At 35.0% G+C, this 24,955-nt stretch overlaps 1 protein-coding gene across 6 annotated transcripts in view; it reads right to left on the bottom strand.

Moving 5' to 3' along the window:
• Nucleotides 1-24,955, bottom strand: part of PIK3C2G (phosphatidylinositol-4-phosphate 3-kinase catalytic subunit type 2 gamma) — a 355,118-nt gene that overhangs the window by 175,592 nt on the left and 154,571 nt on the right. For all 6 annotated transcript variants that reach the window (XR_007154196.1, XM_047868249.1, XM_047868251.1 and 3 more), the window contains 2 exons: nucleotides 24,330-24,423; nucleotides 19,986-20,080 (listed from right to left, as the gene is read on the bottom strand). Coding sequence is in view for 5 of the 6 variants with exons in the window: in XM_047868249.1 (XP_047724205.1) it covers nucleotides 19,986-20,080; nucleotides 24,330-24,423 (189 nt within the window). In the remaining variant the exon portion in view is untranslated. The remainder of the gene's footprint in view (nucleotides 1-19,985; nucleotides 20,081-24,329; nucleotides 24,424-24,955) is intronic.

Below are 24,955 nucleotides of genomic sequence, written 5' to 3'. Positions count from 1 at the left end.
TTCTCTGTTAATTCTGTCTCTGTTTTGCCTTATTCTTTATTTTTAACCTAAATTTAAACTTTTTGAGGACAGGCAATAATACTTCTTATATTTTTTTAAATTGGTCCCCTGCACTCCCCACTCAGGGAGTATCATTAAATCTTTCTGAGTGATATGAATACAGTTACTTCTCATACTTTGGAGGTTAATGTTATCAGTTGAAACAAAGTAACAGTGAGCACTCATTTCAATATAGCTTTCATTTAAATATGTTGTGCCATAATACACATCAAATTCCAATCCGGTATCTTTAAACTAATAGAGTATGGATCTTAGATGCTGCTGATACTTGGTAATTTTTTTTTTCTCCTTAATGGAAACTGGTATTCAGTCCCACTACTGAATTAAAATGTTGTTTATTTAAAGTTTTACATTTTATAGCTTCATCTGAATAATAAAATGCATATATAGAACTAAGAGATTAAAAGAAAACAAAGCTTAAAGACCAGTTTAGTCAGGGGTTTAAGTAGGAGAGTCTGCTTTGCTGCGCTGGGCACCTATAATTCTGTCTTCAGTACACAGTTCTCATACTTTTATTTTGCTTTTATCATCTGCTTCACTGGTTTGTTCTTTGCTATATCATTGAAATATCTTGGACTCCTATTACTGTAAATACTGAATATAGAAAATAAATAGGCCCCAATACAGTATTTTTGCAAATGAGTAATTAAATGAGTGAAGAAGTCAACTAAGCATTTTGAGGAAATAAAAATTTTGAACTCTAGCCTTAGATATAGGTGGTTATTTAATACATAGGTCAGCAGTTCAACAAAAAAACAGTAGTGCAATTGGACAAGTGAACATTCATAGATTGATTGCAATAGATGTATCAGGTAGATGCTTATGACCCTATCCCAAAGTGTTTTGTTTTTTAAAAAAAAAAAAAAATAACGTTTATTTATTTTTGAGACAGAGACAGAGCATGAACGGGGGAGGGTCAGAGAGAGAGGGAGACACAGAATCTGAAACAGGCTCCAGGTTCTGAACTGTCAGCACAGAGCCCCACGCGGGGCTCAAACTCACGGACCGCGAGATCGTGACCTGAGCCGAAGTGGGACGCTTAACCGACTGAGCCACCCAGACGCCCCGCAAAGTGTTTTTTATCCTTGAACAAGTTATGTAGCTTTTCAGAGGCTTTTTTTTTTTTTTATGCATAAAGCTAATCCTTACTTTGCAGAAAGGGGAGCCAGAGAGTTGCCAGATTTAGCAAATGAATGTACAGGACACCCAGTTAAACTTCAATTTAAGATAAGCAATAATTTTTAGCGTGTGTCCTAAGTATTATGTAGGATACACTTACATTAGAGATGAAATTCAAATTTTTATTATTTAAAAAAAAAATTTTTTTTTCAAAGTTTATTTATTTTTGGGACAGAGAGAGACAGAGCATGAACGGGGGAGGGGCAGAGAGAGAGGGAGACACAGAATCAGAAACAGGCTCCAGGCTCTGAGCCATCAGCCCAGAGCCTGATGTGGGGCTCGAACTCGCAGACGGCGAGATCGTGACCTGGCTGAAGTCGGACGCTTAACCGACTGCGTCACCCAGGCGCCCCGAGATGAAATTCAAATTTGACTATGTTTTGTATTTTACCTGGAAACCCAAATTGCAGATGATCTTGGTACATACTACACACATTGTAAGTCACAATGAAAGTATTGGTGCTCTAATGTTGTTCATAATGCTTATAATATTTCCATGACTGTTAAAGGTAACATAGTGTAATTGTTAAAAGTAGGATCTCTGGAGTCAGATTGCCCTATCTAAATTTCATTCTTCCACTAACAGCTTTGTGACCTTAAGCACATTCCTTAATGTCTCATTTTTCTTATCTGTAAAATGGGGATAATAATAGTGCGTAGGGGCAGAGCTGTCATACAGAGTAAATGAGTTAATTTCAATGAAATGTTAAACATAGTGCCAGAAACCAGGAATATAAGCCCTGGATACATGCTACTTATGATTGTGGTGTAAGGTGAAAAACAGTCCCATTGTGCCCAAGACTAAGGGGTCTCCTTTGGCATGAGACTTTGAATGCTAAAGCCCAGATAGTCCAGGACCAACTGAGACACAGGGAAACAACTCACATATATGAGAATACATAGCATTTAGTGCTGAGTAGTAATAGAAATCAATTATTAAGAGCACTGATTATATTCTATATTTGCCAACTCTTGACTTGAAAAACTCAAAGAAATCATTATAGGAGAATTTAAGGAGGTCAGAAGCTTAGTCAGGAGAACAGATTCTGAACAATTAATTCCCAAACAATTTGATAAGCAATATCAACAAAAAGTTGGCGATCCAGAGAGTCTTAACTGACTCTAGCCAAGAATGGAGAAGATTTAGAGAAGATATTTAAACTGGATATTGAGAGATGCCAAGAAGTTTTTCAGGAAAAAAGAGAAAAAGAGTATTTTAGTATGTTTATTTTTCTTAATTTTTAAAATGTTTATTCATGGGAGAGAGAGACAGAGAGACAGAGAGGTGGGCGAAGGGGAAGAGAGACAGGGAGACACAGAATCCAAAGCAGGCTCCAAGGGCTGAGCTGTTAGCACAGAGCCTGACGTGGGGCTCAAACTCATGAACCGTGAGATTATGATCTGAGCTGAAGTTGGACGCTTAACCAACTGAGTCAGCCAGGTGCCCCTTTAGTATCTTTAGACAGCAGGAAGATGCACTAGCATGTATGTTGGTGTGGTGTGACCATGAGTGCATTGAGCGAACAGTAGAAAATGAGGATGAAAAAGCACAGGAAGGACCAAATGTGTAGGGCTTACATGGTTTTCTATTTATGTATGTATTTACTTATACAATGTAGAAAAATAAAATTTAAATTAAATATGAAAAATGATGCAAAGGGAAGGTACAGATAGGAAAGGTGGACCCAGGAAGACAGGTGAGTATTCAGAATTCATACCACAGGGCTGTGTTAGAGGTCAGCTAAACTTTTGACCCCAAGTATATAAGCAGCCAAAGGGAAGTAATGACATTTAATGAATGTTTACTATATGCCAGCCACTGTTCTTAACACTGTAAGTCTTCTGGTAGTTTTAAACAGCTTTGAATCTAGAAAAGATTTTTCAAAATTTTTCCTTGAAAAATTAAGTCACTTTACTAATTTTCAAATTTAAAAAAACCATAAATTTCCTTAAGGTTTTTAAGTTTAACTTATATATCTTATATTATTTATAAATTTACCAAATTTTAGCAATGGCCTTCAGGAAGGGAAGGTCTTTAGTTACCGTCTTCCGAGTTAGAAACCTAACACCCTTAAACATTTTGAACTTCATTTATAAGTTGAGTATATTTTGAGTATATTCAACTTTCTTTTTAAGTAACTCAGTGGTCTGTCTTGACAGAGAACATTTTCTTATTATATCTACTACATAATACTGTAAATATTATAAATATGGTGCACTGTTTACAAAACTGTTTCATATGACTTATAAATGCAGTACCATTTCAACCTAAATCACCAAGCTATTTGATTACTTGGTTAATCTGTTATTCTAAAGGCCAGATTCTCTTAAATATTAAAAAAAAAAAAAACTAAGGTGGCATACATACAAATATAGTAATAACTACTATAGTTTAATTCTCTCAAATATTTCTACACCTAATTATAAATCTGAAAAATAAATAATACCTTCTCAAATGTACCCAATCCTGATAATGTTGCAACTTGGTGGTAGTATGGGTGTATAGCGGGGTAGGTGGTAATGGTACTATCTTCTCTATTTTCATAAATGTTTGAACATATTTATAATAAAAAATGAAAACGCTTTGTCATTAAAAAAGCAAACATGCTATCTTCCAAACAATCTTGGAACGACCTTTCTAAGCAATTTTTGTGTTGCTTTCTTGGCTTTGATTAAGTTTTCTAAGCACCAGAGTGGATTCCTGGGTAGGATGCTGACCAGTTGAGACCTATTTTGTAATTTCTAGGTCAACAGCTTCCAACTGTGGGAATCTTTCAACCCATGTTCCTTAGATTCACATTAGAACTTACATAATTTTCCAGCCTGACACTGACATTCTGCTATATCCCCTCATTCCTGACCTCCCAGCTCCTTATCTGTCTGCATGCTGCTGTGTCACTTAAATAAGTTTTACTTTTCTCTGGATCTTAAAATATTTAAAGGACTTTCCTTCTGGCTCCATAACCACTGAACTTAAGAGAAATTCTGATTCACATAAATTCTTGCCCTAATTACTTGAAGATTTTAGTTAACAGGGTCACTTGTCACTCTCTCCAACATCATTTACATCACAATTTTTGGTGATTTCATTACCCATGAGATGAGTTTCTCAGTTTCCTGGACTCTCAATTCCTTCATCTCTTTTTTTGATGATGTCATCTTTAATATCAGTCAAACTCATGTTATATACTTGACCTCATTATTATCAGTGTTTGCAAATTCTCTTTCATTTCAATTTCAGGCATCTCATTCTCCACCCACCACCTCCTATTTTTCTAGTTCACTGCTTCTAGTAATCCTAATGCTTAAAATCTTTTTGTCTATGCAGACCTCCGTAATTCATCAGTTCTTTTAACTCTCCTCCCAACTTATGTCCTCACTTTTGTCCTTACACAAGTTTCATGGTTTATCACCATAAATTATAAATCATTATATTGACTATCCTTTGCAAGTACCTTCAGTTCTCTTGCCTCCCTTGTTTCATGATATGCTATGGTAAACAACAATCCTGGTTAAATCCAACTCTCCACCTATTTTTTGGGCAAGAGGAAAAGCACACATCTTTCTAGTTGGCCCTACTTTAAATTTATAAGCAGTAATTTCAAGTGAGTCCACTGTCCTCAAACTCCCAACACCTTCTGCCCCGTTTAGAAAATGATTTTGTTTCCTTCACTACACAAGCAATTACCGTGATGTCTCTCCACCTACCTATTCCCGTCTATTTTTCATTTCTTCCTGTTACTATTCCTGGACTCTGTGCCAATCCTCTTTTGCCATAGAACCTAATCCTATCATTACTCAACACCTTTGCATGAGAAATTTTCCTATTTTCTTTGGTCTTATCAATGTTACCCTCTCTATTTTTTTCCACCAACATACAAAAAAGCTGTTATTTCTCCCATCCTAAACAAACCAACCAACAAACAAAAAACAAAAAACAAAACAAAACTTCTGTCATGATTCCATTTTCTTCTTCAGCCACTACCCCTGTATGTCCTTCCTTTTCCAGCATAACTCCAAAAGTTACTGTCTCTGACATGTCTCTGTTTCTTGAGTTTATTCCTACCAGACTTTCACCTCCACTCCACTGAAATTGCTTTTTCAATGACTTCCAATGATCTTCGTGGTGCTACTCAGATCTCAATATTACATGACCTATTAGCAGCATTTGACAAAGTTAATCATATTACTTTTAACCTTTCTTTAGTCTTTTAGGATTCAATACTTTCTTGGTTCATCTTTTAGATCTCTGACTGCTTATTTTTAGTCTTATTTTCTGTTTCTGCCTTATCTCTTTGGCTTTTAAATGTTGGCTTACTCCAATACTTGGAATTTTTTTCTTTCTCTCTGTTCTCATTCTTCTATGATATCACCTACTCTTATGCTTTTAAGCCTCATTTTGTGTTGGTATGATAATTCCCTCCTTTTTATTCTGTAGTCCAGATAAAGATGTTCAGTAGTAGTTGTTCCAGATTTTCATAGATCCAAACTGATCTTTTGGTATCTTTTTCCCACCTCTAGAAACATGCCCTCCTGAAAATCTATTCTTTCAATTGTTTGGGCATCAGTCTTGGTATCATCATTTAATTGTTTCTCTTATGCCCCTCAGCAATCCATCAGAAAATTCCATTCACTTTACTTTTATGGATAAACCCAGAATTTAATGATTTTTCACTCCTTCTGCTACCATACGCTGCCCTGAGCTACTATAACATTTTAGCTGGATTATTCCATTAGCTTCCTAACTGGTTATCTCGTTCCTGCCATTGTTCTTCTTCAGTTGATCCTCAACACAGCAGCCAGAGTGGTTCTATTAAAACATAAACCAAATCACGACTTTTACCTTCCCAGAACTCTCTAATGACTTCCCATCTTACTTAAATTAAAGCCCCAAATTCTAATAACAGCATAGAAATTTTTACATAACCTGTCCTCCCCTTTCTCCCTTTCCCCTCTGACTTCATTTCCTATTATTTTACCCCTTGCTCAGGTTAATTCAGCTATACTGACTTCATTGTAGCCTCAGAAAGCTACATTGGTTTCTCTCTAACACCCTAAATACACACCTCAATGCCTTTGAATATGCTATTTCCTCTTCCTCATATTCTCTTTCTTAGATACCTAACCATCCATTCAGATGGACCTCACTGAGGTCTTTTCCCAAATGCCACCTTTTTAATGAGGACTTTCCTTGGTCTTCTATCTTAAAATTGCACCTCCCCATCCCTCATATTTATCATATTTCCTAATTGTTTCATTTTTCTCCATAGCTTTTATCAACATCTTATATCTTATTTCTCTTAAAAGCTATACAAGGAAGGATAGGGATTTTTGTTTTATCCCTTGCTGTACCCTTGAAGACCACAACATGGAATGTACTTAATAATTTTTGTTGAATGAGTAAACTCTTCCTCTGAGATAGGATCACAACTTGCAGGTGTAAGCCTGACACCTGGTTGGATTCTCTGAGTCACTTGGCTATGTAACTCTACGGTCCCAAATCTTACACATTACATTAATTCTCACAACAATCTTCTAAAAATAAATGTTATTATTATCCTCATTTTAATGCCTGAGAAAACTGGTCTTATAAAAGCTAAGCACTTTGCAAAAGTCAGACACCTAATAAATAATAGAACCAGAGTTTGCATTTAGGCACAGTGAAGTAGATTCTAAACTGTAAACTATTATTCTGTGAGTTAAGAAAGCCAACATTTTCATATATTAAAAACAAACTGGTTGCTTTGGAGAAACACAAGTTTTTCTGACACTGATAATAAAATAAAATTTATTCCATTGGATATTTTATAGACTAAGACTAATGAATTTGATCTTGATCTTATGAGCACTGCAGAATCATTGAATTGGGCAGGTGAAATAATAAACAATAGTAGTATTAATCAGGAAATCATGATGTTCTGAGCTAAGGGTTTAGTGGAGATGGAGAGTACAGACTCATGAGATTTTATAAGTGATTTGGTAGATATAGAGGGAGATGGAAGAAATTAGTTAAGATACATAAATGAATAGTTAGGAAACTTGCTAGGAAAGTAAGCCAGAGTATGAGTAGTTGGATGAGCCTGAACAACAGGCAGACATCAGGAGTGGAGTTTCCATCGGCATTGAGCTCTAGATTGAGCATGCATGTACAATAAAGTCAAAATGTGAAAGGGCTAATAGATTATATTTCTGAGTTTGAAACTCCAAATGAAGAGCCATTCCTAGTGATGAAAAGATTTAATATGAAGCCATGGAAAGTAGTTGTTGAAGTGTGAAGGAGCTAAAATTTATTGGTAAAATAGGATGTAAAGTGCTCTTGAGGCATTTTTTTAGCTGAATCATCCTTCCATTTAGAAATGAAACTGTCCAGAATGGTGGCAAGATGTGGGATGGTGAGAAATACTAGAAGTGTGTCCCAGAACTTTTCCCACTTACATGGTTTTTCCATTTACGCTTAGATGAAATGTACATGAATTCGATCACAGAATTATAGATTTATGCCCACTTATCTGATAAGTTACTTAAGTTGGGGAGTGCTAATTAAAACATTCTTAAACTATACTCCAACAAATAAAGTGCCATCATTTGATTAAAAAATAAAAAGAAGAAAGATAAAGAGAGAAAACAGAAGGAGAAACATCTGTTAAGACTAGGAACTGCACAAGGCATATTGCATAATTTTATGTCACTTCACTCTCAGAAAAATTTCAGTTCTTCCAATTATTGATTTATTCAATGTATATGTACTGAGTAGCTATAGGTGTCAGGTCTCATGGTAGGTATTTTGGTAAGTATTTTATTCCATTTCCTCATTCATGAGGAAAAGAGATTCAGGAATTTTAAGTCAATTAACCAGAACCAGATCCCATAGCTGGGATCACTAGTTGCCTCAACACAAAACACCAAAACTGGTGGGTACAGTGCTATCCAGAGGTTGGAACACCAATTGGGCCTAAATATAATATATGTACAGAAACAACAAATGACTTCTTGAAGATAACCATCTCTACATATCCTGGGTAAAGGAAAGAGAAAGGAGAACTATACAATCATCATTTGTCATTAACAAATTGTCAGATGGGCAGGAATTTCCAGGTGTGACCTTGGAAGTGAAACTTGTATAAAAGGCAGGTTTATCATTATACCTAAAGAAAAAATTATCTCACTGTATTCATAAGCTCAGTAATAAGGTTTATTACAAGTATTTTATACCAAAGGGATACATCATTCAAAATTTAAAAATCTAGCTTAATAATGGAAAAATCCAAGATAGCCACCAATCACGAATCATGAATTCTGTCCTGGTTCATGAGATGTTTCAGTGAGTTTCTATTTTCTCTTAGATGGTCTACAACGCTTTCCTAGTGTGGTAGGTTTAGCAACACAAGATCCATTCTCTTCCTGTGGTAAGGAGTTTGTTTGCTTGCTTATCTATCTATCTATCTATCTATCTATCTGTAATAAGGTGTTTTTTTTAAAATTTCAATTCCAGTATAGTTAACATGCATTATTCTATTAGTTACAGGTGTACAATATGGTGATTCAACAGTTCTATACATCATACTCAGTGCTCATCATAAGTGTACTCTTAATCCCCTTCACCTACTTCACTTTTCCCCTACCCACTTCCCTTCTGATATGCTTTATTTTAAATGAGTACCCTCAATTAAAGTTATTTTTTTTTCAATAAGAATATTTTTTACTTGAAGCATACTACAAAATGTGTGGTCCCCAAAGGGGTTCTTTAAGTTCTTTGCCTTTTAAGTTCCCAACTTCTTGCATGAGTACAATTTTGCATTTGTAGTTCATAGCCATAATCCTTTAAAATAACTAAAGAACTAATGAAAATTTTTACACAGATTTTCTTCTTCTGAATTGTGCTAGCAGACAAGTGAGTGATGTGAGTGAGACAGAAGGTGGCTGTTGAAATGTAAAAACATGTATCAACAGGCAATCTGTGAATGTTGCTAGATTCCTTTGTCAAATTTCTCTGAAACTAAATGCACATATTTTCAACCTTTTCTGACACTTAGAATGTTTCATGATACTTTGCTCAACAAGTCTCTAAACTAGTTTATACAGTGACTTTTCTGCTCCCACTTCCACCCATTTCAGATTCTATTATTAAACTTTAATTTTAAATTTGAATTGGAACAAAACAAAGAAAGAACAGTGGTAGGAATGAGGAGTCAAATGTCAAGAATCCAAGATCTAAGTTCTATGTAATTATTAATTTGTGATACGACCTTGGGACCTGGGATTTTCGGATACTTCTTATGCTTTCTAATTGATTAAAGATATATATCCTTTGGATATACCAAATATATATTAAAGATCTTGATAAACATGATCTCAGTTTAAGTTAACAATAACTCTGTTAAGCATAATTACAGTTCTTTTACAGATTATTAAAAAGATCAGGAGGTTAAGTAATTTTTCTAAGGCTATACAGCTAATAGACACCTGAGTTGGAATTTCTACTCAAGTATGTTTCTCCCCCTGCCAAAAGCATTCTGCTTTTTGTTGTTTTTTGATATACCCTTCATTATATTTAAGCAGGTGGAAGGTCATAGTATTTAGGGCACAGGGACAAATTTGGCTATTCTACTTAATAGCATTGTACACTTAGCCTCTTTAAGTACTAATTTATTCCTCTGAAAGATGGACATGTTGGAGGTGTTGAGAATCGGTGAAATAATATGAAAAAGTGACTAGCATAGTATCTAGCACTAACTATATTATTTCTACCTGTCATGATAGGAACACTGAAGACACAGAGTTAGATGGTTAGAATTCTTAGTGATACTTTATAAGTCACAGCCACATTAGAGTTGATAAACTTTAGTATTCTGGTCTTCATAGCATAGAAAGAACAGTAAAATATTCTAAAGATTATCCAAGTCACTATCTTATCCTCAATTCAATTCCTGAAGTTCCTTGGTCCTGGAAAGGGGTTCCCTGGACAATTAACACAACTATTTCCAAGAACAAATAATTGTGAAAGAATATGCTGAACTTGGGTTTATAACTCAAAGAGGATTTGAAAATCACTGAATGTAATGTTTAAAATTAACTTGTTGAGACAGCAGAGTTGAAAAATAGACTCTAATATCTGTGGTAATTGCCTAAAATAGCTAGGAAGCTTTAAAAAAACACGTTGCTTAAACCATGTTTATTAGCATTTGCTTATATTTTCTATCTCTTTCACAAAAGAGCCATAAATTATGTATATAATAGGAACTCAATTAGAGAATAGATGAATGAAATAGTAGATGAATGAAATAGATGAATCAGAGAATAGATGAATGAAAGAGTAGATGACTAACATAAAACTCTCTCTTTCCTCAATATACTCATGCACTTTCTTGCATCTGTTCAAATTACCCTCACAACATTTAGTTACTGAAGCTGTAGATTAAGTGTTGTGAGATTTTGGAATCATCAATCAATTTATGTTAGCAGTTTATTGAGCAGCATCCTCTCTAAAAGTGATAGTAAATTTTACTTGGAATAAAATAATAAAAGTCCCACCATTTTGGTAAATTAATGACATTCATACCACCTTAGGAAACATAAGTACACAGTGCCCAATTTAAAAAGAAAGTGACATGTACATTAAGGTTCCTCCTTTTAACAATTTCAGATGACTAGACCTAAGCAACATATAATTATGTGGCATATCTGTCAAGAGTGGTTAGTGTTTCAGGCAGATTCTAGCAAAGACGAGCATTATTTGTGCAAGCTGTTCACTTGTCACTGGTCAAAAATGAATCATACATGTCAAAACAAAAGGAAGAATTCTAAGTTATTAAACGTGACAAGTATTTGATTAAAATATCCAAGTCTGGATTTTGTTGCACTAAAAGCAATACATGTGAAGTTCTTTAGACAAGGAAAAGCAAAGTAATTGTCTTTCTCTTGTAACAACAACAATACAAATGAGATAGAAAATAGAGTTAAAAGAAAAGCAAGAAAAACCTCCATTCAACCTTTCCAAAGAATGATCTTTTGATGAACAAACATAGAAAATAAAATAGAGCCTGAAAATAAAGGACGTACCCACCAGCTGATACAAACAAAACAACAGCAAAAAACTATCAATCTTCCCAGTCCAAAAAAAAAAAAAAAAAAAAGCAACTAACCAACCAACCAAAATAGGATAGGAACCAGCAAAAAGCAGAAACTGCTCTGTACTTCCCCAAAACGCATACAGTCTCAACATAGAAAATTATATTTTAAAAAGATAGTAAGTGGCTTTTTACTAAAGATTTCCCCATAAAACACTTCTTATCAAATCACTAGGTATAACTTTTTATTTTTAATCAGGGTTTCAAGAAACAGCATAGTTAAGTCAATATAAAGCACTTCACACTGTAGACCCAATCATTGGTTAACATGTGATAGCTCTTCAAAAACTCTTATTCCAAAGGATCATATTTATCTGTAAGTCATGTAACTCAACTTCCCCCAATTACAGAGAGCTAGGGAAGTTCATTTTTTTTAAAAAGAGCAAAAGTGATTATTAGAGTACCAATGGTCAACTTATACATTTAATATAATATGATTTTACTATAATATGACTCATTTAGTGTAATATGACATAATTATATGCTGTTTTAAGTACAGTAAGTAGTCAAGAAAAGTTAACCTGTAGCGAGTATAAATGTATGTGGCATAATAATTTTTAAATTCATTCAACAGTGTTTATTAAATACCAATTACATATGCTATGTGCAATGTTTGCTGTTAAGGATGGATGATTAAGGTAGGGTCTCACAATCCAGAAAGAGAACATAGGGTTTTGTCTAAACGAAACCTAGTCTTCCCTTCATAACTGAAAAAGAATCAGATTTTGTTCACATATCAAAATCTTCAGGGAAGATGATGACTTTAGAGGTATATTATAAATATTCTAAACCAATTAAGTCAGTTTACCTGCTTGCCATCTAATCAGGTGATTGGCTCAGGATAACATGTGACCCAATTCTGGCAAATCTTAAAGGAACTCAACTCTGCTATGAAGTTTATAAGAAAATTTCTTTTATTGAGGAAGAATCGGCCCCTTTTCTTTTGCTACATGGTGTAACCTGTGGCAGTCTCCTTGTAACCATGATCTGGACTAAAAACAAGTAAACACATTGGAAATGAAACTGGGTTTATGATAAAATTGGTTAGCTGCTGCAATAAAAAAAACTCTGGAACCACTCAACTAATGAACTTCTTGTTATATGAGATAATTAATTTTTCATATTGTTAAAGCCAGTTAAATCAGCATTTTCTGTTACTTGCAGCCCAAAATATTTTAAAGAAAAGGTAAATGGTGAAGTAAGCAAAATATATAATATGCTAAGAACTATATCGGTAGTGGGTACAAGGGCTGAGACATCCTCAAAGAGGATAAAAAGTTGAGCTGAGTCCTAAAGGACTCTGTGTAACAACAGGACAACTGCATTTCAAAAAGAGAGAAATGCCATGTATAAAGCAATCAAGGCATGAAAGATCTCTGAAAATTTGAGTAACAACTTGGGAATAGAGAAGTCTATGTTTGGATGTAGAAAGCCATACAAAATGGGGGTGGAAAGTAGGCAGAGTAGAAATTATGAAAAGGTATTTCAAGGTCATATTTAATTGGAATTACAGAATTATGCTAGCTATCTGTGTGTTACCCTGGAACGATACCGTACTTTATGAGTTCTGGACCAAATTGTATTACATAGAGATTATACCAAGAGCCATGTGGAGTATGGATGGGCTGGAGATAGATAAGAACAGGAGGAGAGGGAGGAGGAGGGGAGGAGGAGGAGGAGTAGAAAGAGAAGGAGAAGAAGGAGAAGGGGAGGAAGAGGAGGAGGAAGAGGAAGAAGAAGAAGAAGAAGAAGAAGAAGAAGAAGAAGAAGAAGGAGGAGGAGAAGGAGAGGAGGAGGAGGAGGAGGAGGAGGAGGAGGAGGAGGAGGAAAAAAACAAACAAAAATTAGAAGGCCTTCTACTTGCAATAGTCCAAGTAGGTAATACTGGACTTGATCTTGGTAAAAAGGCTTGAGCTAAGGTGCTAGGCATAGAAATGAAAAAGAGACAAATTTAAGACATTGTTAGGAGAAGCAATAGTTAGGTCTTAAGGACTAATTAAATGAGGAAGGTGATTGGATAATTTTTCTGTGTTGGATATCTTGGTAGTGGCTGTTAACCAGGATACTGAATACAAAAAACGAGGTTTGGGCACAGTGTGGGCAAGGATTGAAAAAGAAAGGGAGCATAGGGATATTTAATTCAGTTTTGGACCTCTTGGGCTGAGACACCAGTTACCCAGCATAGCTACATAAAAAACTTAATAATGATCTATCTAGATAAAATGGTTTAAAAATATACCCATATGTTAAGTCAACTTGGAAATACAGAATTGTTGGACAAAAGACATTTTTAGAGGATGTCTGCCAAAATGATGATTCTTAATCAGGTAGTTAGGCAATAGTCTTTTTTGTCTGTTGAGATTAATCTTAGTTTTTGAAAAGAAAGCCAATTAATATATATGAGGGTGCATACTGGTTTTCCTTCCATGTCCTCTTTCTCTTGGCCAGATTTCTTGATGGCCAAATTTCTGGAGTCATCCACATTGTTTCACCTCCATGGCAGACAATGCTGTGGGTTTACCAGATCAAGCAGCATTTTGCTTCTGTACATAGCTAGATACTTGGTCCACTTTCTTATATTCTCTTGCATGTAGGTAGAGCCTTGTTACTGATTTTGGCCTATGAAATGTAGGCAAAAGTGGCATGCCTCTAGACCTGGCATCTGAAAATACTTTTGATATGATGCTCTGGTTTTCTCTCTTTTTTAAAAACTCTGGATATAGGTACAGGGAATCTGAGTGAGAACTCCAAACCCAGGGGACAACTGAACCATAAGATGGAATCCCGGCAAGTACTATCAATGTGCTACTACATTCCCATTCTGTTACCAGTCCAGATCTTTCTCCTGCTTTTTAGGCTTCTATGTCTAATTGCTTACTGGGTATTTTACTTAGAAGGAAACTAAAGATGAATTTTACTTACATTTTATTATTGCCAAGTTCTGGACTGGAGCATGGGAATTTATTTTCTAACTCATTTAACTTTATGAAATGGGATGATTTGAATTGCATTAGCATATTGCTGGTTGCTTAAGTAAATAGTGTTTTTGAAAAAACTGAGTCTTGGTTTTTTATAATATAAAGTCTTGCTTTTATATAGTATGTATTAAACAATAAGTACAAACTGAGACTAAGAAAATTACTCAGAAATTGTTTTCTTATCACTCATGGCTTCATAGTAAAACTAAGAGAACAGATTTAATGTTTTAGGTATGAATCAGGAACCACATAAGAAAAATTCTGCGAAAAACCTACTGTTTCCTTCAAAACTCCTTCAAGTATACAGTGTTTTTGGAGCTTACTACACACACTTATTAATTAATATTATAATTGATAGTACTTGTGAGTCATGCTCATACGTAAAACTTCTGAGTATTAGATATAGAGATCTCAATTTACTATATTGTTTTCTTTTCAGTTTTGCTTTAAAGTTAAGGAAAAGCCACTACTTTAGTATTTTAATGAGTACCTAATTATGGATAGAAAGACAAACAAACATTTTATGAATTCTTTGAGTTGTACTTTCTTTGGAAGTAGATATTGAATTGCCAAGAGACCTGAATTGGGTATTAGATGTCATTAAAAAAAGATATTTTAATCTCAATTCTTTAGCTAGCTAGATGATTGTAATTGGAAGAATCACTTGTTGAAATCCTTTACTGGGTAAAAAAAAAGTGCTATAGCAGTTGATTTCTAAGGCTCCATTCGACTCCCAAATCCTATAACTCTATGAATATTTATTAGTCTATTTATTTTGGAAGCCAAATTCAAATATTATTAAAAGACAAAGACAATTACTAAACAGAATGCCTTTTTGTTGACCATATATTTTGTTAGCTAAATTAAGGCTGCAGTCTGATTGGGAAACAGTGAAAATTAAGCAGCATAGTGTTGTTTTTCAAGGACTTACCCCAAATCTTTAGCATTAACAATGACAGAGGAAGACTGATATTATTATAGGGACACCAGATTACTATCTAAGGAAGCAGTGATACAATGGCAGTGTCTATTCTACTGAAAATTGTTGGAGAGTGGATTAGAAAGTTCAGTTCCCAAAGGCCAGATCTGGTCTAAGTTACAACATTTGAGGTCAGTATGTATGCACAAAATGTTCATTTTTATAGCTCTTGACTTTTTAAAAAAAACAAAATAGAAGAATTTGAAGGGGAAATAATTTAAACTATGGATAAATTTAAGGTTGACCTTTATTCCTGGCTATTGTATTCATTTGAGATAGAACTTTGTTTAAGATTCTAAAATTCTATTTTCATATGTATTTAATTTAAAAAAATAACAAATGGGGCACCTGGTGGCTCAGTTGGTTCAGTGTCCAACTTCGGCTTACATCATGATCTCGCCATTCCAGAGTTCAAACACCGCATCGGGCTCTGTGCCAACAGCTCAGAGCCTGGAGCCTGTTTCAGATTCTGTGTCTCCCTTTCATTCTCTGTCCCTCCCCCGCTTGTGCTCTCTCTCTCTCTCTCAATAATAAACATTAAAATAATAATAATAATAACAACACAAATGATAAGATAATTAATTTAAAATTACATTCTGTTTTTAAAATCTTTTTATTTAAAGAACTATATAAGACTTAACATAAAATATAAATAAAACAGAAAAAAAAACCCAGCTGTTCCTTTATTGTGCCTTAACTAGAAAATTATGCTAATGCATTTTACCGATTATAACATAAAACGTAAACTTTCTTAAAAATATCCATCACTTTTTTTCAGGTTGGTTGAGGTAAAGAATAGCTATTGTTAGCTTAGCAAATTGCTTTATTGGAGAGATTTTATCCTTTGTATACTTTTCTGAGAACAATACATGAAAGACGATTATAAGAGATCAATATTAAACGACAGCAAGCCATATCTCTACCTTATAAAAAAAGTAAAGCAATAATTTATTATTCATTACATTGTAAAAGTAAAAGGTGAATTAGTAGTAATGTAATGATCCTAGAAGGTAAAGGACTGAGGCTTTAAAACCTTCTATTGATTCTGTATTATGCATGCTCTATTACACTGTGATAACTCCGTAAAGTACAGCTCTTTACTCTTTCTTCAGGGAGTGTTTCAGATACCAAAGTAGAGAGCACTTACCTCCTTTGTGTATACATTTGTATGCCTGTATCGATATTTAACTCTGACAGAATGGGAGTGCACATTTAGGCTTTTTTATTTACTTGATGGCCAGCCCTGTCTCTCTACCTTGTCGTTACATTTTGGATGGATTACTGTAAGGTGGACAGAATTTGTTGTCAGTTCTCTCCTTCTAGTTTCTTCCCACCACATAGCCTGTGAGCTTGTCTAGGCAAGGACTGTTCTGTTTTATCCTTAATAGTTCAACAGTGTCTAGTATCTCAATGTTTGTCACATAAATGAACAAATGCTAACCTAATTCATCACAAGCACTATGATCTGAACATATATACACATATATACATACACATTAGAAGAAAACTTCTGGGAGGGAACAATACTTAACCTAAAGGAATGACTCACTAATGATAAAATTTCAGGTATCAGGTGTGATATATTTAGGAGAAGGGGTGAGAGGGACATGTGTGACTTCAAATCACATGATGCAACATGTCCACATTATTTTGCTTTATTTAGAGTATTTCCTCCTTTGAGAAATTACCCCAAAATTCTAGAGGAGAAAAGTTTAGGACTGAGTGTTTAGAAAATGAATGGGCAGATTTTGCATCATCTCAATCTTATGAGTGGCAGATTAAAGCTCATAGGATTTGATCCTTCAATGCCGTTGCTGTCTTGGGAACCCCTTGTGGTGCCAGAAATACCATTGTCTTAAGTCATTCAGGACCAGCAGACACTGCTGAAACAACTTGTTCTTTGAGCCCTAATTCGTGACTTCCGCTCACACTCTCCCTTCAATCCACTCTTGACTTTACTAGTGATAGGCATCAATCCCCTGAAATTGCCCTAGCCTTCCTTGCCAGCTCTGGTTTGACATCAAGTCTGACTGACTGCTCAAGCAGCCCTCTTCTGCCCCCTTCTGTCACAAGTCTGCATGTGCACAGCTGGACCCAGGCAAGTTAATCCCATTCATTCATTCAATAATAATTTATTGAATATTTTCAAACACCACGTACCATACTAGCAAAAATTAGTATTAGTACTGTACAGAAACAAAATTGCTTCACTTAGAGTTTGAAAATGGGAGCTTCACCTCAGGCTTTCCCTATACTTTGAAGGGAACACTTTCAGATTTTTGTAACATGTGACTTAAGTAAGAATTTATAAAGGATCCATGTTATAAAATGGTTCCCCACCACACAGATTTTGATTCAAACTGGTTCTCTCTCGGGGCTTATTCAGTCAGACTTAAGAGTATGAAAGATGGCAGCATTGCTGCACAATTTACAACAGATCCTATAGCATACTGAGTCTCTAATTAAAAAACAAAAACAACATATATTTTAAAATCTTTACCTTAAACAGAGAAATGCTCATCTTAGGTCAGGTGATAGAGCTATGTAAGAGATATGGAGTTACAGGGCTTGGTAAACAATTGGACATGTTAGTGAGGAACAGGGAAGATCCAAGCTCTGGGTGAGCAGGGCAAGATGTTGAGTTCCATGTTGAACATGCTGAATCTGAGGAAGTGAGAGCTCATCCAAGTGAAAAATAAAATCATTAAATTGTATGGATTTATTTGTTTAAGTGTATCATGGAGGGTCTGAGCTGCATCTTTAACATTTTAACTCAAACATTCTATATACAAATATTCCCTAAGCTTGATGCTAGGTGAAAGGTATTTTTTTAAACTCCAGGCCATGTTTTAAATATGATTAATATTATTTCATGCTTAGGATATTTTTCCTGATACTTTTTAAATTTAAGGTTTAAAAGGATGTAGGGATTTTAAAATCTCCCTCCTTGTTTTCATTTTCCTCTTCCCATATTCTTACAAATTAAGCACTCAAGAACAAACATTTCATTTGTAATTTATATTCTTTTCTATTCCTTCTATATTACTCTCTTTTTGAATCAGTGAGAGGTGAAATGGGCTTTGTTTTTTTTTCTTTCTTTTCTTCATTAGGGTGAGAATTATACAGTGAAAGACCTTCCTCGCAATTCTTTGGAAAGAGTGACATAATTAAATTTATTGTGAACTTCCAAGTATGACACTGATTTACAACTTTGTTTGCATTCACTGTTGCCTTTCAAATGACTCCAATTTTCATGCTACTTTAGCAAATGAAGGACTTACTTTGGGGGCACATGTATTACAACAATCATTACTCTAGTAGAGAAGTCCTTAATATTTTATTCTACTTTTTAAAGATATCTTTTTGAATTATATTTTATATACATATTATATTTTGGTTCAAATATTTAAATCAAGATCATTATCAGGTCATGTCACTTTTTAACATGCTTTAATTTTCATAAACACATGTCAAAAAAAGTGAAAAGCACAAAAAATAAGTGAAGTTTTAAAGGAAATAACCACTGAGTTTGACTGAGTTCTAGTTTTACTATGAGAGCAGAAGACCACCAAGTGTATCTACTTAACTTCCCCTAGCTAGGTAGCAGCTGATTGAAAACCTGAGGAGCGTAAGACTTCATTTAGAGCTTGATCTAAGAGTCTATTCAGTGACTGGCCCAGTGCTGGTCATGTGTGTGATGCCTCACTATACTGACATAGTAGAGGAAAATGTTCTGCTTTTTATATTAGGTATTTAAAATAAAAATGAACATCAGAATAAACACTGGTGGTTGATAGTTTCTTGTACCTCTACTTTGCTATGAAATGCTTGAGTTATTTTCATGGGAAGAGTGGTGTCAATATGGGTAACATTCCTCGAAGCAGAAAAACATACTCAAAAGTTAGACTTTTTTTCTACTAATTAAAGTTCTTCACTAGCAATTGAAGCTAGTAAATGATGCCTGCCATACATATGTGAGGACAAAAGATAGGTCTATTTAATTTGTGGATCATTGATATTTGTAATTAAAAGTTTTACCATGAAGGTGAGTCCACAAGTTTAGTAATAAAAGTAGGAAGTATGGCATCCAATGAACATCGTGTTCAATAGGATCAAGAATAGGTGATAATGGAAGAAGATAATGGAGGATAATATCTCTTAAGTCTTATTTCTCCACTAACAACATTCAAAATTTATGTTTGGAGAAAAGTTGAGTACCCTAGGGATTTGCAACACCAAGTATATGTTAGCCTTCACTATTTACCACTGAATTGTACAAAAATTACTTTTAAAGCACACATTCTTCCCAAACATCCACTATCTCATAAGTAGATTTTATACTGAAATCTTCAATGAATAGATATGACCACAAATAGCACAGGTGATTTAAAACTACAGGAAAGCTATCATCCAGATTTAAAATTCTGATTGGATGTAAACATAAGCAACTGTACAAAGGGGAGAATTTGAAGACAATGACAGTTAAATTATACTCATAAATAAAAATAACCTTGACAAACACTCAACTTTGGCAGAGTTTTAAGTAGAGGTTTATATCAATGACAAGGGAAGAAATCTTCCACTTCTTCCAAAGCTCTATGGAGAGAACTTGACAATTAAAAAAAAAGTCATCTTGTCCTATTTTATTTTAGTTAATCTTACCAGTAAAGACGATGGGCAATCTGGATGCTTTGCAATGAACGGTGCAATAGGAGTTGTACTAGAGGACTTTCAAGGTTCCATTCAAACTTGGCAGCCTGAAGTAAGAGATATAATTACTTACTTCTCTTCTCAGTAGCAAAATTATAGCAGACTACAAAGGGACTTAAGAGGCTTAAGAAAAGACAAGGGGTGGGGCGCCTGGGTGGCGCAGTCGGTTAAGTGTCCGACTTCAGCCAGGTCACGATCTCGCAGTCCTTGAGTTCGAGCCCCGCGTCAGGCTCTGGGCTGATGGCTCAGAGCCTGGAGCCTGTTTCTGATTCTGTGTCTCCCTCTCTCTCTGCCCCTCCCCCATTCGTGCTCTGTCTCTCTCTGTCCCAAAAATAAATAAACATTGAAAAAAAAATTAAGGAAAAGACAAGGGGAAACAGCATAAACATCTTAACAAAATGTTAATATCATATTTGATAACCTTATTAGCTGGTGTATAATAACATAAAACACACATCACACAATTTGGATTTGTGTAGTCTCTTTCTTATTTATGCTTTAGTATCACAGGATAATAAATAGAGCAGATGGTTGATGGAGTTCAACCATGCCTACGAGAATCCTGGAACCCACAAAAGTAAATAATATCGTGATTAGTGTCCTAGATATAAAAATGTCACTATTAAACAATAGATATTTGTCTGCTTTGGGGAATGAAATTAATCCATATTCAAAGCCTTAGCTGAAATCACCAATTGATATGTCAGTATTAACCTGCAGAACTTGACACGTTACTTAGAGGTTTCAAAGCTGATTGTTGCCACCCTAAGCCACCCATCCCCCAATCCTTTCCCTCATCTCCACTCTGAACAGCTCTTTAGGAGTTTCTAGGATACCCAACCTGGTGGAAAATACAGACAGCAATGGCAGCCCCTAATATCCTGTGGACCTAATTCAGACTTCCACCTGTACTCTGCAGGGACCTCACTATCAGCATGCAGTACAGTACCTGGGCCCCATCATCATCCTAGAAATTCAAATATGTTGTGAAAGTGAAAACCAGGCTCTCTTGATAAAAGTTTCCATCCCTGCTTAAGAAGCAAGTCTTCTATCTTTAGCTGCTCAATAGCCATTTAAGTCACACACACACACAGACACTCATACACAGAATTTAAGCCAGATTACATACTATAGTGCAGAATTTAAGCCAGGTCCTATACTATAGTACAGACAACAGATAAAAGTGGGCACAACATGCATTCAGATACACACCGGAAGAAATACCTCAATATGCTGACCATACTCAAGGATGAGAAAGTTTATAAATTCCTAAGGTATAAGAGTGCCAAAGATGATTTCAACAAATTTGCATAAACTCTTGATGCTGTCTGAATGTATAAAGATCATAATGTATGTTGTCTTAAACTGCAGCTATGGCTTTCTTTCACTTACTTGCTAATACTGGGCTGACTAGGTCATAAATTGTGTTTATGACCTAATCGTATATCATATAAGCACATGAGCAAGAGAGGTGTCTTGGAATTTACTTCCATGCTTTTCTTTTTAGATTTCCCCATTATTTCTTCTTGATGTAATAACTACTTGTTGCTCTTAAATTGCTTCATTGTTTCTAAACTATAAAGCATCACTCTGTGTACTGATACAATTTTTCCCCTAAATGCTACCTCACCATCTAGGAGGGAGGCAGGCAATATTTCTGGTGCACACTGCATTATTATGAAATGTTCTTGGAACCTACCCACATGGTGTTGACCTGTGGTTTGCAGTAACTTCTGGGTCTGTGTCTTAATTGCTTTCTGTCTATGAACAATATGTCCTGTTTTTGTTATGGTCTTACAGTTTTATCTTATTGCTTTAATATATCCTGCATAATGCTAACAAGATAATACATAAAATAACACACTTCAAGAAAATAACGAATGGGGTAGAATTTTTTGTTTCAAAAGTTTTTATGTTTTTGAATTTTTTTTAATGTTTATTTATTCTTGAGACAGAGGGATACAGAGTGTGAACAGGGGAGGGGCAGAGAGAGAGAGGGAGACTGAATCCAAACAGGCTCCAGGCTCTGAGCTGTCAGCACAGAGCCCTATGCGGGGCTCAAATTCATGAACCATGAGATCATGACCTGAGCCGAAGTCAGATGCTTAACCAACTGAGCCACCCAGGTGCCCAAGAGTTTTTATGTTTTTAAACTTTTGAAGGCAGGAGAGAACGTGGAAGTTTAATGGCAAATTCTATAATAAATGTTTTGAAAATTCTTCCTAATTTTATCTTTCTAGCCATTTCTTTCCACCTCAAATCATTTTATAAATTTCACTTTTTTTCAAACATTTATTTACTTTTGGGAGAGTGCAAGTGGGGGTGGGGCAGAAAAGGGGACAGAGGATGGGAAGCTAGCTCTACAATGACAGGAAGTGGGCTCTTCGATGACAGGCTGACAGCAGCGAGCCGGATGTGGGGCTCAAACTCACAAACTGCGAGATAATGCCCTGAGCTGAAGTTGGATGCTCAACTGACTGAGCTACCCGGGTGCCCCTATAATCTTCATTTTTATTTTTTTAAAAAATTTTTGTAAGTTTTTACTTATGTATGTATGTATGTATGTATGTACGTATGTATGTATTTATTTATTTATTGAGAGAGAGAGAGAGAGAGAGACAGAGACAGAGACAGAGAGAGAAGAGAGAGCACAAGCAGGGGAGGAACAGAGAGCAAAGAGGAGAGAATAATCCCCAGCAGGTTCCACACACTACAGAGCCTGATGCGGGGCTCGAACCCATGAACTGTGAGATCATGACCTGAGTCGAAGTCAGACACTTAACCAATGTGCCTCTATAATCTTCATTTTTAATTAGAGAGTAACTCAGTGCTTCCTAATTGTACTTCTGTGCATTTGCTGTTGGATTCTGTGTGCACCTTTTCTTATGAATTTAGACTTGCAGGTTTATGGCTCTCAGCAATATTCCTGATGCCAAGTGTATTGATTCAGACTGTCATTTCAAAAAATTTTGTAAAAGGTTATTTTATTTTATTTTATTTTTTTGATTAGGGTAAGATAGAGCATGTTGCCCATACTCATGAGGCATGAGATGAATAGTGTTCCTACAAGTTAGATTAATTTTTATTTTCACCACACTATCCTGGTAAGTATAGAAAAATCACAACTTTAAGGATTGTTAGAAGTAACTCTATGGTACAACTATTTCTAAACCAGCTCTCTCCCTAGGAGTCCTTCAGAGGAGTATATATTCCATGTGCAAAGCAATATGGTATTCAAGTCACTGATAGAGGTTTTCCCTATTACTTTCAAAGTTTTCTGTCCTAAATGTTCAGAAGCTGAGGCACTTGGCATTTAAAATAGCTTGCAATTACAACCAGACCTTTCAGATAAGAACACATCTGAGTTACAAAAATGAAACAAAAATGAAAAACATCAAGACCATTATATTTGAACTACCTATTCAGCCCTTATTTCATAGTCAACTTGGAAAAAAAAATTCTTTGTAGTTTGGGTATTACATGGTCATTTGTAAGATGTATAGTTGTTTATAGTTCAAAATATTCAGATTAAATCAGTCTTTGCTCATATTTCTATATAAATTTATATTATTTTCTAAAATTACTCCAACATTGTGATATTTAATGTTGTGGCTAAAATGCAGTATCTGTTGGCAGAATTAGAGTATTATCTTATTAAACTACTTTTATAGGTTCATAATCAATATCAGAACATCCTAAGGAAAGGGAAGAAACACATATGTTATGAGTAAAAGACTGTTTTTCACATAACATTTATTTGATTAATTTTTAATTGTTCTACATAGATGAAAAGATTTCATCACCAGCATTTCTAACCCCCCCCCCTTCCAGTTCTAATTAATAAGTGAAGTTGTTTTTTAAAAAAATTCTTTTTTGGCTTTTATATACCTTTTTTGTAACTACCAATTTGGGCTAAAGAATTTCTATGTTACCCATGTTGACACATGAGCTATAGTTTAGCTCCTGGCTTGCCAAATTACAGTATCACTTTTATGTCGTCTGTTGTGGAAACTTTTTAAAAATTTTTTTAAATGTTTATTCCTTTTTTGAGAGGGAGACAGAGCGTGAGCGGGGGAAGGGCAGAGAGAGAAGGAGACACAGAATCTGAAGGAGGCTCCAGGCTCTGAGCTGTCAGCACAGAGCCCGATGCGGGGCTCGAAATCACGAACCATGAGATCATGACCTGAGCCGAAGTCAGGCACTTAACCAACTGAGCCATCCAGGTGTCCTGGAAACTCTTTTTAAAAAATTATTGATTAAAATCCTGTAATCCTTTGGCAACTCTGTGGTTCTTACCTGAACTAGCTGTGGGAGATAGTCCAGTAGTTCATCATTCAAGAGGTTGTCTAATTGTTGAACTGCCACTTTACGAATTTCTTGATCTGGAAAACTAATACAAAGTATATATATATCTATTAAGCTATTAATGGTATGGAATAATCCATGAGAAATGTCAGGGAGAAGAGAGAATGAATTCCACCCCCAGCACGTAAGATAAAATAATAATCTCACAATCAACTAAGATGATAATTAGCACCAAATTATTTCTCCACATTCTCTACTCTCATATGAACTGAAGTAAAATGCCCTTTCAACTAGATTTCCTTGGAAACTTGGGTTTAAGTCAGAATTGTTAGCTTTCTCGTCTATAAAGGATTGTAGGATAGCTAAAATCGTGAAACTCTTTGCCGTACATTTTGCTAAGAAAATTATTACCAGTTGGAGACCTGATAGCTTATATAATTAAAAATGGGATATAATATATTTAAATGAGTTTTGACTAGGTCATAACGAAAAACCAGAAATCTAAAGTACCTTACAATAAATAAACAACAATAATTTAATAAGACTAAATATTACTAGAATATGAAGTTCTTGAGGGTAACTGCCTTATTCAATTTTGGACTTCATATGTCTGTTGT

This window comes from Prionailurus viverrinus, chromosome B4 (genome assembly GCF_022837055.1).
Source record: "Prionailurus viverrinus isolate Anna chromosome B4, UM_Priviv_1.0, whole genome shotgun sequence".
NCBI classification, from domain to species: domain Eukaryota; kingdom Metazoa; phylum Chordata; class Mammalia; order Carnivora; family Felidae; genus Prionailurus; species Prionailurus viverrinus.
The sequence above is the reverse complement of the archived record's forward strand: the minus strand, read 5'-3'. Positions and strand labels throughout refer to the sequence as shown.